At 38.9% G+C, this 16,399-nt stretch overlaps 1 protein-coding gene across 2 annotated transcripts in view; it reads left to right on the forward strand.

The window, feature by feature from the left end:
- The window catches only part of HIP1R (huntingtin interacting protein 1 related), a 2,955,354-nt gene that overhangs the window by 1,271,472 nt on the left and 1,667,483 nt on the right, over positions 1–16,399 (forward strand). For both annotated transcript variants that reach the window (XM_044068914.1, XM_044068915.1), the window contains exon 8: positions 14,658–14,798. In XM_044068914.1, coding sequence (XP_043924849.1) covers positions 14,658–14,798 — 141 coding nt within the window. The remainder of the gene's footprint in view (positions 1–14,657; positions 14,799–16,399) is intronic.

Raw genomic sequence — 16,399 nt, forward strand, 5'->3', positions numbered from 1 at the left:
ATCTAGAAGATAAAACATAAGAAAAACTGATGTTTTCTGCAGGACCAGAGAAGCTGGAAGGAGTGGAATTTATTATCTTTATGAAAGTTCAAATAAATAACTGGACTCGTATTCTACAGGAATAATTGTTAATTGAGAGGGTACATTGTATTTATGATCCCTAATTTAGCCTCTAGAAAGCAGATGCAACTTACATTGGTTAAAATGCAGTCATACCAGTATAAGGAGATGCATCTGATCAAAAACTACAATCCACTCTGCTACAGGCCCCATGAGGAGCTCAGTAGTGTCTCTCCAACCTAACACCACTCAAGTATTCAACTGTGGTACCACCTTTATCATTCTTATAAGAAAAGCGCAGTCTGGGTCTGAACTGTCTGCAAACAGCTAAAGTTAACTTTGAACCTAACACCACTCTTAAGTATTCAACTGCGGTACCACCCTTATCATTCTTATAAGAAAAGTGCAGTCTGGGTCTGAACTGTCTGCAAGCAGCTAAAGTTAACTTTGAGTATGTGTCTACCTATTTGAGCCAATATTCATTTTCCCCTGGAGAGCACTGTGCTTTGGCTTGTAAGCAGCCCCCCCACACACACACCTACCTTCCATTTTCTCTCTTATTCCCTTCTGTTAACAAATAGTATCCATAACTGATCAATACTGTGTGTTTGTTAATTTAAACTGAGACCACAGTAGCCTACTGATACAAGATTATCCTGTTTTTCCACCTGAGAAATGGTTAAGAAATGCCGTACAGTTTCAGAGCAGTCCTTGGTGAATTCTGATTGTTTCTTAAACACAAACTTGTCTTTGCTTTGGCTCATTAGCAGCAGTACAAAAGAACTGCCTGCTCACACCCTTGTTCTCCCCCTCCCCCTTCCCTGTTTATTACCTTAAGCTGATCCCTAAGTTAATAAATATTACCTGTGACGGGCACCATTTTTAAAACTACAACCCCCCTTTGTCACTATCATATGTTCATTTATTAGTTTACTCTGTTACCTCATTGTTTCCAGCCCCCTCATAAGAGCAACTAACAGGGTCTCTACCCGCTTCACTCCCCACCCTGCCCCCTATTCCCTCCCACCCCCAGTGGTCTTACCTTTATTACACTCAGAAACCCCTCCCATCTTTCCAATAGCCAACCACAGCGCTAACCTAACACTACCTCCTCCATTTTCCCACTGCTGTCACACCTCCTCAACTAACATGTACAAGCTTACCTTACCTATGCTCACTGCATGCACTCTCCTTGCATATCTTACATCCTACCAAAGCTCCATCATTCCCCCACTCAACCACTACCACTGTACTACTTACTCACACCACCACTCATGTCTCACCCTCACTCAGCTCCCCTCCCACCTACTCAAGAACTATCCCTATGCACCCCCGCATATTCTACCAACTATATTACTCAAACATAAAGCATCCCTACAACTTAACATAGTATCCCTCCCACCATACCTATTACCCACAGAGCACAGTCATAACGTTTCCCTAATAAACAAACACATTCAAAAACTGAGAAAACTAATAACCTAATGCATATCAAAACTAGCCCTAAGTAGAGACATCCACCCCAATCCTCATAATCAGACTAGAAACCACAACTTCTCCCATATTACAGCTAATAGAAAGCCAAGTGACTTCCTTCTGCTAAGCCTAAATATTAGAAGTATATCCAACAAAGTCCATGAACTCCATGCCACCATAGACTTGTACTCCCCAGATATAGTCACCCTGACAGAAACCTGGCTAAAACCTCACATTACCAGTGAGCAAATACTCCCTACCATAGACCGGCTAAACAAGAAAGGAGGTGGTGTAGCTATAATATTTAAACAGCATCTAAACATCCAGATCTTAAAATCATCAGCTCCACAAATAGGCAATGAAGAAATAATATATACCAACCTCAAAATAAACCAAAACAAAACCATCAACATAATTGGATGCTACTTCCCACCTGGCCAAAACATCCCTCTACTAGAAAACCTCCTCAGCTGGTCTACCCACCATCTCCCCCAAGAAACTATCATTTTAGGTGATTTCAATATTGACTGGCAATCCTGTTCTGGCAACAATCCAACCCATCATATAAACCTTCATGGCTTCACCCAACTAGTCCAGTCGCCAACCAGGATAAATAAAAACTCCAGCAAGCACACTACCCTGGATTGGATACTAGCCAGTAAGAGCCCCCAGTCATATATAACAGGCTGCTTATTAGATAGCCTCAGTGATCACTCCCCAACATTCCTACTCAAAAAATACCTATACCAAGCTAAACCTGTCATCTACCATCAAATACGTAAAAAACTAAACTTTAACCCACTCACATTCATCTCATCCCTCAAAGAATGTAACTGGCATCCCCTAAAGTACCTCAGTCTTGATGACTCAGATGAATTTTTTAATACTACCTTCCTGAGCATCCTTAATTACCATGCCCCCATAAGACTTTCCAGAACGAAAGCACAACCCTCCCCATGGCTACAGAAAACCACTAAGTCAGAAATGCAAAAAAGGGATAAAGCTTGGGAGCACTGGCGCAAAACCAAAACCCCCTCAACTAGACAGAAATTCCTAGAACTACGCAATATTGTTAAAAAGCTAATAAAACAGGACAATTCCAATACTACCAGTCTGCCCTAGACTCCTCCCAACACAGCCCCAAACAATTCTGGTCCTCCATAAACTCCATCCTCCACCCAGGTAAAGTCAGTACCCCTCCTCCTAACATCCCTCACTCCTCCGAAAATATTGGTACCTCATTCAACACACACTTCACACAAAACCATACTATCACTAGCTAAACACAACACTCCTCCCGTCCAACCCACACCTTCAACTAGTAATCTCCCCACTGCCTTCTCTTTTTCTCCTGTACCTACTTCCAATATAAAGAAACTCTTAACTAAACTTAAGCCCACCAAATTAGCACCAGACAACCTCCCAAGTGAATACCTATAAATCGCAGCTGATGCTCTGGCCTACCCAGTATCCATCTTGATTAACTGATCTCTGTCAGAAAATTATGTTCCCACACTTTGGAAAGTATCACATGTAATTCCCCTCCACAAAGGCGCCCCTCCACAGAACTAACCAGTTACCGCCCCATAGCTATTCTGTCTCCACTCTCCAAAATACTAGAGAGATGCATATATTCTCAGGTCTCGGACTACCTCCTTACTAACAACCTTCTTTCCAGTACTCAGCATGGTTTCCAACCAAACCATAGCACCGCCACTGCCTTACTCTCCTTTACTAACACTACCCTTCAGCATAAAAACAATGGCTATCTCTCCTCTGCTACTTTCCTAGACCTATCTAAAGCATTTGACATGGTCCCACACAAACAACTCATCTCTGTCCTCAATAACCTATCCTTCTCTCAATCAGTCACCAACTGGTTTCAGAGTTACCTGTCTGACCACCAACAATCAGTTGTATGGCAGAATGACATATCTCCCCAACTACCTGTCTCCATAGGGGTTCCCCAAGGATCCATCCTTGGACCCCTAGTCTTCTCTGTTTTCACCAATAATCTAGCCTCTGCCACCAAACATGGCACACTCATACAATACGCAGATGACTCAGCCATCATCTGCTCAGTTCAGTCCCTACCCAAACTGCAAAAAGTCACACAGGAAGCCTTTTCCTCTGTTGAAACTTGGTTATCCGATGCCCAATTAATACTCAACCCAAACAAAACTAAACTACTCATCTTCCAACCCACCAAACATACTCAAAACAACTCTCACTTTAACATCACAGCAAAAGACAGCACCACTATATACCCAACTGAACACACGAAATTGCTAGGAGTGGAAATAGACAAATTAAAATTTGACATTCACATATCTATGACCATAAAAAAAAGTCCACAAAAAACTAGGAGCATTATACAGAAATAAGCAACTTCTCACCAAAGCAGCAAAGATTTCAATAGCAAATTCCCACCTTATCTCCACTCTACTTTATGCCTTTCCAATATATACCAACCTAAGGCAATGCGATCTAAACAAGCTAGAGACCTGCTACAACAAAATCGCCAAATTCACCACAGGGGCATCCTACCATAGTCACCACTGTCTCTCACTTGCTGAACTGGGCTGTCTTGAACTCCCTCACCTCCTTCAATGGTATCAACTATCACTCGCCCACAAACTAGAAAACCATCCACTAAATGTCCCATCCCTCCAGAATCTACTCCAACCTATCACACCACCGGACCACTAAGATCCAGCAACAAAAATCACTTGCAGATCTCTAAAGCCAATAACTCTGCTGGTGAAACACTATTCTCTTGCGCCATAGCCAAATTATGGAACTCCCTCTCACCCACAGTTACCTCCGTACCATCATGCACCCACTTCAAAACTTTACTAAAAGCGCACCTAAAAACATGCTGGCTATGCCCTTGCAACTCCCACTCTAATATCACCCACCCCATCCAACCACTACCTTTCTTTCCACTCCACTAACTACCTTGATTATAGCAAGCTCAGATGCTCATAAGCCTAGTACTTATTATACAGCAGGAACTTCTTATTGTAACATTTGTTAATGTCTGTTAATGTACTTCACAGGTAAGAATTCTAGTTGTCTACTGATGTACTATGTTCTTCATCTGTAAGTATGTTTGTAATTAATTGCTATGTTAAATTGTTAATCGCTATGTAATCCAATGTAATTACTGTCTGTTTATCTTAACTGTGGAGCTTTTCTCCCTGGGCCTCCGCTGAAAATGGACCTACGTCCAGTTGGACACTCCTGGTCAACAGATGTAAATAAATAAATCTATCTGACAAAAGTATGGCAAAAGGAAATGTGTTGAGCATTGGTGATGCCATGATATCTGTGAAAATGTCTACTTGTTTTATTCAGGATAAAAGAGAAGTGTATTTATTCCAGTCATTAAAAATTGAGCTGGAGTGAAATTCAAGCTGCTGTACCCAGTAGTCTTTGGACTGTTTTTCCAGCTGGTTCAAATACATATATAAAGGCCCATCAGACTTTGGAGGCATTAAAATAGTTCATTCAGCAAGGTGATGAGGACTCTCTTTCTAGACCCTTCACAGGTAAGAGGATACAAAAGACCCTATGACAGCAAAACCATTTCCCCTTGTTGCAAAACAAAATGCATGAAAAACAGAGAAGCCTAAGACCAGACCAAAAAATGAGGATAAGATCAGATTCAGACTAGAGGCTGGTCCTGCAAGATGGTAAAGAACAAGAACACTAACAATTAGCGGAACTGACTGAATGCTGAAAGGTATGAAAACTATTAGTGCCTCCATGAGTTGCTTCAACTAGTGGAAAAGCTGGAAAACGTGAATCTTGTTTTGTGCTAATCATGAGAATTTGGGATTTGAACCCGAAGCTGGTATGATGAGAGGATGAGGACCATGCAGACTACTGTGTCAACTTCACTGTAATGTGATTATTTCAAAATGTGTGAGGAGCTAAGTATGACAGTTTCATTTTGCTGTGTATACTCGTGAAAGAACCAAATAGAAGTGGGAATGTAAGAAAAATAACTGTTTATAGAGTTTGTGTTAAAATTTTTAACATTATTGTAAAAACGCAATATAACAGTAGAAAGTGCATTTTTAAAGGCAAAAAGTAGTTTAACACATGGTGTACTGGGTGAGATAACTTTTTATGAGTGGTAGCAGACTTTAACAATAAGCCATTAAAAAAGTAAAGGAGCTTATCTTTTATATCACAGAAAACTTGCAATTAGGTAAAATTAAACGATATTTATTTTAAGCTGCAAGTGAGGGGGGACTGCACTGTGAGGGTGTTTCGCCTTGTTTTCATATAAGCATAAAAGTTAATACCAATTTCTTTTGATAAACACAAATGTGTGTTAGAAGAATATACAAAAAAGAATGTACGTTTGTCAAGGATATTGTTTTTCTTCATTCCTGCATGGTAAGCATGTTAAATGATGAAAGTGAAGTGAAAATTGCAAAACTAATCACTTTCCATAAGGAGGTCATCTTAGCAAAGTGCAGTTGTCTGGCTTGTCTAAGTGGAAATTGACAAGAGTTGAACTGATGTACTTAAGATAAGGAAGACAGTCGGTCAGATATTCACTGCCTTTACCCTGTAACATCTTCAGTAGATCTTTTAGAGGGACAACAATTGAATACATCATAGGTTACCGAGTTCAGATAGTGGCTCTGTGTATTGAAGGATTTCACAGTGATCAATGGTAACACATTTCAAACTAGTGGTATATTTAATAGTAATACGGAGGGAGTAATATACGGCATAAAATGTCCTTGCGAAAAATATTACGTGGGGGAAAGCAAGAGATGCTTCTCCAGTAGGCTTAAAGAACATGTAAGGGACATAAAAAGAACAAACTAGTCCCATTGCAGTTCGTTTTAATGTGTCATAATGGGAACCCGGAAGGGTTGCAAGCCACTGCATTAGATAAGGTGGAAATTAATAGTTTTATGACTAGTTGTTGTGTCTTTCGGCTTTTCCCGGTTAGGGGTCACCACAGCGGAACTCCGTCCGCTAATGATTGGCAGTAGATTTTTACGTGCTGACTTGCCGGGCCTAACGCACAACCTTCAACAAAGGAACGCCCATTCACGCATGTCGCCACACAGAAGATGCTCTGGGAATCGAACGGGCAACGTCTAACTGTGAGGTGACAACGCTACCGCAGCACCACTACTGAAGTAAAAAAAAAACATATTAAGAAAAAAAGAAACTAAGTTAATTTTAAAGTTTGATACTATGTGCCCTAGGGCTTGAATCAGGAATGCAGTTGGAAATGTTTGTTATGAGCTCAAATGAATGCTATGATTGTTAAATTATTTTATTGAGTAATTGTATTATGAAGCTGGTATATAAGGGAGGGGAAAAGAATATTGTTAAAGGCTGTAATAGCCGAGGCGCTAGAAACTTTTGCACCAATTTTGGTTTGGACTTCACTGGCCTTCTGTTTGCTGTCACAATCTTCAGTGGATCTTTTAGAGGGACAACAATTTACTGTTAGAATGACAGTAAGAGAAAGACTTGAGAAAATTATAGTTAAAAAAAAAAAAAAAAAAAAAAGATTAATTGCAGAGGAAATAGTGTTGAAATAGAGTACTTTTCAGCAGCTTTAACTTTATGGTATACAAAACTATAGTCATAAAATGTATTTAATTTCAAAAGGCCAGCCAGGGATTTTTTTTTCAGAGCTGTGTCTGTTTTTAAGGCGAGTACCAGTACAGGTAGCCACAATAGTGATGCTGTGGCTTTGGGATTTTGCTCTTTTATTTGTGTATAATATTATTTTTCTCTTTCTTTTATTATAAGTTGTTTGGTGAAGAGTATAGTAAATGGAACTGTTTGGAAAAATGTTACATCAGCTCAAACAGATGTGTGGAACTGTAGTTGTGTTAAAGTCAACATGTTAAAATGTTACTAAGTATGCATAAGTTGGTAGTAGGAATATAAAATCAGAAGTGACATGCCTTTCAAGTGATTGTAACTTTAAAGTAACAGAATGGTTGCTTTATCAATTTTAACAGGGAATGTAAATAGTCTTATATGGATAAAAAGTACTGAACCATATTAAGAAATGTAGGATGCAAATTGTTGTCATGTAGTAGACATAATTGGATAGAACATATGAGTTTGATAAAACTAGGATTTAAATGTGAATATTTGACAGAATATGATGGGCAAAGGAAGAGGTGGTGGTGTGATTGGAATAGGTATTCCACTTGTGTTAGAAAAGGGAAAAAAATGGGTGATTTGTGGCAGTAAAATAAATGCTGACAAGGAAAGAGATTTGCCTTGGCATGCATCTGTACTATCCCTAAATCTGCAGTTATGGAGCTTAAAATAATTATGGAAGAAAATGATAAGTTACCAGCAGGCATTTTATTTCTAGTTAGTGACCGGAATTTAATTTGTAGCACTGAAGATGCATCAGGGGGTCTTAAAAAGGAAACTCTTAATTTGAGAAGGTTAGCATTTAAAGACTTGTATGAAAGTACTGGCATGGAGTATGTTATTCAGCAGCAGTTCAGGGGGAATTTATATATTATTCTAAAAGATACAGTAACTGGGCTAGGCGGGATAGAAACTGTATATCACAGGAGCATGTGTATTTGGTTGAAAGAAGTAGGACCTATCCAGTAACTGATATCTTACCATGCATCTATAAAAGTTGAGATAAAATGCAAGAAACTAAATAAAAGAGGTTCATTGGCTTTTTCCTGCATGCTCATTAAAAAGAGGTGAACTTAAGGAATGGGTAGTAATTAACAGATGAGAGATACTATGGCAGATGCAAATTGTTCTGGTGGGACTGTCTAGGCCGAAGATAAAATAAAGATGGATTTTAAAAATGTAGTGGATGTAAGGGAGAAAGAGGTGTGGGATAGGGAGCAACAAAAAAAGTTAAAATGTTTCATCAGACAGGTAAGCTTTAGTCATCAAGAAGAGCATCCATAGAGAGCTAGCAGCAGTATAAAGGTGCATTTGGACAATATGTATGAGTTTAGGAAAATTTTAGTTAAACTTTGTTTTTGACAGTCCCAAACCACAAAATTGTTTTGCACAAAGACTTAGGCAACATAAATTGGAAACAGCTGTGACAAAAGTTAAGAACCCTGAGCCAAGAAAGTTAACTAGAAACCACTTCATGGTGTAGATGGAAAGAGCTCTGACAGCATCATAGGTTACCGAGTTCAGATAGTGGCTCTAGCACATGTAAAAGTTAGAGGGGGAAATGGGAGTGCTGGCTCATCCTGGATGAGGGAGGGCAGGTCTGTCTTGCCACATTGGTGGCACCTAGTGGAACCACTTAGCATCAACCCTGTGGAGCTAGAGTTTATTGAGCCATCCTGCCATGTGCACTATGAGCCAAGTAAAACTTTCAGAGGGCAGGTATATAGCTCAGAAGAGCTACATTGTGGAGGGAGTGCTGTTCTGAACTGAGGGTAGGCCACCCCACTTACTGCTCCCTACCCTCCCAAATCTGTCTCCACCAATAGCAAAGCCCCTGTGAGATAGTGAGGAAGGAATGCGTGGGTTGTATAGCTCTTGCCTGCCTGGAAATCCCCCCATGACTGCTAAACAAATAGGCCGATTGGGTTCAGGTAGAGTAGCCATCGGACTTGGATCTGATGGAATGGAAAAATGGTGAACTAGGAACATGGGTAATGGAGGTATTTAGGCAACTTAATGACAGTGTGAATTGAGCAGATGAGTGGGTGAAGCAGGAAAAGACACAGCTGGAAGACTTTTTGGAAATGTTAGATACACTAAAGCATGGTGAAGTGGAAGCTGAATAATTAACAATCACAGCAGCAGATAAGTAATAATAAAATAATGTAAGATATAACCACGTAAATGAATTGTCTGTGGTTATTCATTGAAGGGTAAAAGCATCGAACGGCAATACATTGTAAATGCCATTCATTATAACCTCCTCATTTTGGGGGCTGTGACCCCACACCTCCGCTAATTATATATCCCAGCTCTGAGATTGCACTACAGTGGGGAAAGGGCAAATTTCCTTATCCCTACTGTAATGTGATCATAGAATGGCTTTATGTACGGCATGTTTGACACATGGTGTTAGATTGCCTTGATCTTTGACTGATAGACATGTGACTGCAAATTAAAAGTGACAGCAGATGAAGGACAAATAAAATAATGTGTATAACCAAGCTACTTAACAGTCACAACAGGTAAAGGACAAATAATGTGATGTTTAACCAAACTAATTAACAGTCACAACAGATAAGGATAAATAAAATGTGTAACCAAGCAAATTAAGTCACAACGGTTTAAGGACAAATAAAATAATGTGATGTATAACCAAACTAATTAAAAATCACAACAGATAAGGATAAGTAAAACTATGTGATGTGTAACCAAGCAACAGGGAAATCTCCAGGAATGGATGCAATTCCCGGAGAAAGTTAGAAGTAGGGAGGAAGGAGGCTGTTGAAGATTTGGAAGGTACTGTTTAATGTTTTGAAAAGGAGAGAATGCCTGCATTGTGGAAGAAGGCATTGGTAGTAGTATAACTAAAGGAAGACAAGTTTCCTGCAGTCCCTGTCACATATAGACTGATCTTCAGTTCTAATCTTGATTAAAAAATGTTTGTCTATGTTAGCTAAGAGAATTACAAAAATGTTACCAAAGCTAGTAGGTATAGATCATCAGTGTGGTTTTGTGCAAGGGAGACAAGCTTTTGCTAACATTAATAAAATGACAATTCAGAGTGTGTGAGAAATTTAAAAAAAATCCCTGTTGTTGATTAATTTGGATACAGAGAAGGTGTTTGGTAGGGTTTGCTAGGATCTCATGAGTTGGGGTATTGTTCATATCTACATTCCCAACTAATTAGTTAATAAGGGGAATGTGATGGACAAGAGACAAAGGTTAAGGTGGGAGGAGTCCTTTCTGACGACTTAAGTTTGAAGAGGAGCACCAGGCAGATATATTCTCTTCCCTTATGTTAGTTGCTATATATTCGGAACATTTAGCTAAAATGAAAAGGGACTCTCAATTTCAGGGATATAATATGTTGTAGCCAAGGAAAACTAATTTTGTTCGTTGATCTCATAATCTACTTGAGAAATCTCTAATGTGACATTAGGGTTTTGTGGGATATTTTAAGACAGTTTCAGATGTTTTCAGCATATACAATAAATGAAGTTAAAAGTGACGCTGTACCAGTACTGTTTTTTGCTTACAAGTAAAGTAGTTCAGCAATACCAATGGGCCCAATTCAGAAAGTTTACCACAAGGTATATACCTCCCTGCAACCATTTCTGATTCAGAGACAGCCCTCCGAAGGTGCTGCTGCATGAAGATGTGTACAACACAGCAGTGGGCTGACTCTCCAGCCATATACCTCCCTGCAATCATTTCTGATTCAGAGATAGCCCTCTGAAGGTGCTGTAACATGAAGATGTACAGTACAGCAGTGGGCTGACTCTGCAGCCATATATAATGCTAATGAGACATTCAGAGGGAGCTGCATCTGCTAATTAGCTATGTGCTCTCTCTCAGAGCAATCTGCAGTAAGGTTTGTGATGTCATTCTATAATCCATCTAATACTAGGTGAGACTGTAGTCTCAGAGCAGTCTGTTTTTGGAACCTGACAGAGAAGGACCCCTCACCTACTTCATCTTGCCTTGATCTAGTAAGTGAACCAAGGAATAGTAATTCTTTAGATCAGTCAGGAAAATATAGTGAGATTAGTTAAGTACTGTTTTTCTGTATCTGTGTGAATCTGTTTGGCTGTGTTATTTTAGTAAATACATACATACATGCAAATATTTCAAGCACGGGCATTAAAGCCCTTCTAGCTTGACAATATGCCAAAACCATTGTTCCCATAAGTATCCAAGCTGTTCTTAAAAAATATCTAAACTAGAACTTGCTTTAATGTGATTTGGTAGTCTGTTCCATACATCAGCTACTCTGTCAGACAACCAATTAGTACACTTCTAATTCCTATAGAATCTTCTACATAGGTTGTCTAATGATTCTGTAGTACTTTTTGTTAACCCCAAACATTCCCGGAGGTAGTTGTCACTAAATGCCCTATATACCTGAATAAGATCTCCTCTTAGATATCTGTAAGAGACACTGTGCAAGTTCAGATATTTTAGTCTTTCATAATAATTTAAATTTTCACATCCATGGATGCCCTTGGTACATTTCCGTTGTACTCTCTCCAATTTACTCATGCTTGTTTTCTTATAGGGTTTCCATATTGTTATTCCATACTCAAATTTGGGTCTAATGTAACTAACAAACAATGACTTCATTATTTTTGATTTCCTAGACTTTATATATACAACCTATAGTTCTACAACTGTCATTAACCAATTGGTTGACATGATTAGAAAAACTCATAGCTGAATCTACCCATATACCCAGGTCCTTAAATGAGCCTACAGTTTCAATCACTGTGTGCTGCATTAAATATTCAACTTTCAATTTATGTCTACCAAATCTCATATGCTTAGTTTTTGATGTATTTATCAGCATATTATTCTCCTGTGCAATGGTCAATTTAGTCAAGTTATTTCACAAACATGCCTTATGTGTAACACACGTTATCAGTTTACCCAATTTCAGGTCGTCAACATATAGACTGTAGAACACCTCAGATGAAAAAGTTAGGTCTGAAAGATGCAATCTAAACAAGTAAGGGCTTAGGATAGAGCCATGTGGGACGCCCTGACTGTAACCAAGGATTTTACCTGTCCATTTGCTGTATGATACTTGCCATGTCCTATTTGTAAGCCATGCAGCTATCCATTTTATCAAGAGTACAGCAATGCCTAGTTGTACTAATTTATTGATCCGTGTTTTGTGTATGACCCTGTCAAATGCTGAAGTTAAATCTATATACAGTAGATATAAAAAGTTTACACACCTCTGTTAAAATGCCAGGTTTTTGTGATATAAAAAAATTAGACCACAATAAATCATTTCAGAATTTTCCCACCTTTAATGTGACCTATAACTTGTACAATTCAATTGAAAAACAAATCTGTTAGAAGGAAAAATATAACAAATAAAAAACGTACAATAAGCTGGTTGCATAAGTGTGCACACCCTTAAATTAATACTTTGTTGAAAATCCTTTTGATTGCTAGGAGTGGCAGTACAGTTAACAAAAAGGCAGATAGAAGTAAGAGAATATGATAGGGTTACACAGGGTGGCGAGGGTAGAAACAAACAATAGATAAGTAACAGCAGAAGCAAGAAAGGTGGAACAAACAGTAGGCAAGTAACAGCAGAAGCAAGAAAGGTGAAACAAACCGTAGGTAAGTAACAGCAGAAGCAAGAAAGGTGGACCAAACAGTAGATAAGTAACAGCAGGAGCAAGAAAGGTGGAACCAACAGTAGATAAGTAACAGCAGAAGCAAGAAAGGTGGAGGGGGGAAGTGAGCACAGAAGACCGACAAAGGAGCGGGAGCAGTAATTTGTGATAGCTGCAGTCGGTCGGTTCAGGCAGAAATGGTTACAGGATAGAGATGGAGGATGTACCAGGTGGAAGCAAAGGTAGTGTAGGCAGAAATACGGCTAGTGCAATTCAGTTGTAGTTTGTAGTTATCCAACGGTATAAAAAATGCCTGTTCTAACTAGCTGGTCTGAACAGAGCTATTCAATAGACTAAACATCACCCAAAGGTAAGCTGGTAGCACATTTCAGTTTAAAGCATTACAATGAAGTACACAGCTAGCGTCTCGTGACCTAATAATAGTTGTTGGCTGGGAGTAAAACACAGGGAATCGCAGGCTACTGTGCATTAAGCACTTGAAGACATATGCAGGTAACAACAGTAATCCCCAGACACAGCACTTACAATTCTTAGAATTGTAGCAAGTATCCACCTCCACTTGAATGTAATTTTGGTCAAGTTACTTACAAGTGCTTCCCAGCTATCCCAGAAAGCAGACTTCTATGCATAGTAGTTAAGCATAGTAGTTGAGAAAAGTATGTGAACCCTGGAATAACTGATCAGCAGTAAAGTAAATAAAATAAATTGATGAAATGTCGTGAGTAGTATTTTTGATTACCTCCTAATTTCGGACTGCTTACATTCCTGTTAGCCTGCACTTTTACGGCATTAATTCAGCAAGACTTTTTGTATACAGCCCTTAAAAATAAATACGAGCAGTGATGGGATTTATTGTAAAAGCCAAGCCAAGTGAATATAAGAGACGACATTCTGCAGGTTGGCCTCCTAAAGATGTGGCATGCCAGTTTAAATCCACTGAATGATATTAAAAACCGGTATTTAACCTCAGATAATGTCGCGTCTTGGTTAAGTCTGAACAGACCAATAATCAGGTCTGCCTTGTTTCAGTAAATTAGTCAAGGCTTTGGCGAATTCTGTGTATGTAGAGATTTTACATGCAGCTTGCGAAGCCATCTGAATCAGTGTGTTGTTCAGTGGTTAGACTTAACTCACTTTTTAGATGGGGTCCCTGATGGTTGATACAAGTATAGCTGACCATTGCTTTATACTGCAGATTCTTCGTGACAGGAGTACATTTCATTGATGCCGTAGTGGTCTGCCTTTTAAAGGAGACCTGTTCGCACACTGTACATAACGATAATCGCCAACTTGCAGGTTACTTTTTAAGAAGATCAGAATTGCTGCCCCAGTGCTTGGACCCAGTTTTGATCCCTGTCAGGGATGCCTTCTGTGTAGTTTACATGTTCCTCCTCTGTTCCATGTGGGCTGTTGACAGGGTTCTGGTTTCTTTCATATTGCAAACATAAGCTGATAGGTGGACTTGTGGTGATAGATTGTTCCCTGTTCTGCATACGAGTGCTGATGCATTCGTGCACCTTGTGATACCACATGCAACACTAGTTCCTCCATTGTTAACATTGTTGCCTGCCCCTTAAGGTTGTAAATTAGTTAAGCTCATTTTGGTCACAGGGGTGCTGAACCTGAGTCACAAGTGACTTACTTGCCTTTAGCAAACTTCAGGATATATTTTGAATTATTTAGGAAATACATATTTGTCTTGTATAAATTGTGGTATATATTTATTTTTTACATTATTTGTTGTTGCTGAACTTTCATGGTGGTTACTGCATTAAGGCTTAAAATCTGTCTCCCCCCATTGTCTTTGTTTTTGTACAGTGTTTAAGCAGATGAACACCTCCATAGCTTTCTCCCAAACATCAGCAGGTCAGTGTCGATTGGCTCCACTGATTCAGGTGATCCAAGACTGCAGTCATCTCTACCACTACTTGGTGAAACTCATGTTCAAACTACATTCATGTAAGTCACATTTCATCCGTCTTTGTCAAAAATATACTGCACCTTTTCTAACAACTTCAACAATGTACTTTAAGCTCAGTTAAGCAATCGTTTGTGACTTTTTTTGTGCATTCTGTATGTCTTTGTTGTTTAGCATTTCTGTTTACAATATAATTGTTTGTCTTGTGCTTTGGCTGTTTCTGATGTTATACTGTATGTGACATGCAGCCATTGAAATTGTTTAGTTACAACAGAAACATAATTAATGCGTGACAGATGAATGTTTGGAAGAAGTTTATAGTTTTATTTTATTTTACTTGTGTTTCTTTAGTAATAAAGTAATGGAAGAGATAGGTATACATTATGAAAACTGTAATTCTGAAGGTCTACATTTTCCTTGTGGGAGGGGAGCTACATCAGTGCTGTAAAGCAGCGGTGTTTTATGTTAGAAAATCATTTCTTGTTCTAATGGCCATAAAATGAAATAGAATTGTGGTGCTAATAAACTTGTAAAATAATTCACTAAGTATAGTACACTAAAAAACACAAAGAAGTCTTGTCCGAAAAGCATGTTCAATAAGAAAGTGTGTAGTTTGAGACTGTGGCAGAACACTGCTAGGCAAGCAGGTATGTGTATTATAAAATGACCTTTAAATGCCATATCCCATGTATACTTGCAGTTTGTTGTTTTGTGCAAATTAATGTGCAGTAAATTAGTACTTGGCCTGACATGGGTGTAACACATTCTGTTGCACAGGGATCACTGGTTTCACAAACATTTCATTGCATTCTGTGATTTGAAGAACTACGTTACCAATGGTGCATAATTATTTAATTATATTGTCACAGAGTCATTGGCATTTTGGGAAAGGTGCCATTTTCCCCAGCGTGGTTAGCTCAGTTTTTGGTAGCCAGGAGTACAGACTCTTGCCGCAACCAGTTGTACTGATATTTAGCATGAACCCGGCATGAAACACAGTCTGGTTAACATTTGCAAATTCATGATCATCATATTATAGCCTTACTTGTATGTGTTATATCTTGCCAAGGCAATAACAGCCAGCAGCCTACAAACCTTCATAACACCTTCCGCCCACCCAAACGGTCAGTTAATTTGAGCTGTGCTGACTAAAAAGACAGGTTAGGCAATAAAGCTTTCAGAGATTTCCTGCCGCCAAAGAGTGTTCTCCTGTGAGACTTGAGGGTTTGTGTTTTAACAGACTGTCACAAGACATAACTGTACTTTTAAACAGGACTGTGTTTTTTTAATGTCATTTCAAAAGTTGTTTAGTGTAATAGAAAACCATTTTTTCTGTGCAGAAATTGTTTTACTTTTGGGGGGGGGGTAAGTGTTTTAACATTCTTTTTATTGTGCTTTGTGTGAAAAGTGACTTTTAAAGACTAAATGTGTCTTACTTTTGCTGCTTGTTTTCCCTGGGGGAAAAAAGGCAAAAGCACCATTTTTGGCTTAGCCATGGAACAAACTTTCACTCCCATGATCGCTCCTCCTTCCAGCTGGAAAAACAAAAAGTTAATCAAACAGCCTTTACCATCACAACAGGCTAGAGATTTGTGCTGTGACCATAGCTTGTTCCGCAGGCCACTCATCTTTTACCTTGGAT

The sequence above is a fragment of the Protopterus annectens genome, chromosome 4.part0 (genome assembly GCF_019279795.1).
Source record: "Protopterus annectens isolate FY-2018-M chromosome 4.part0, PAN1.0, whole genome shotgun sequence".
NCBI classification, from domain to species: domain Eukaryota; kingdom Metazoa; phylum Chordata; order Ceratodontiformes; family Protopteridae; genus Protopterus; species Protopterus annectens.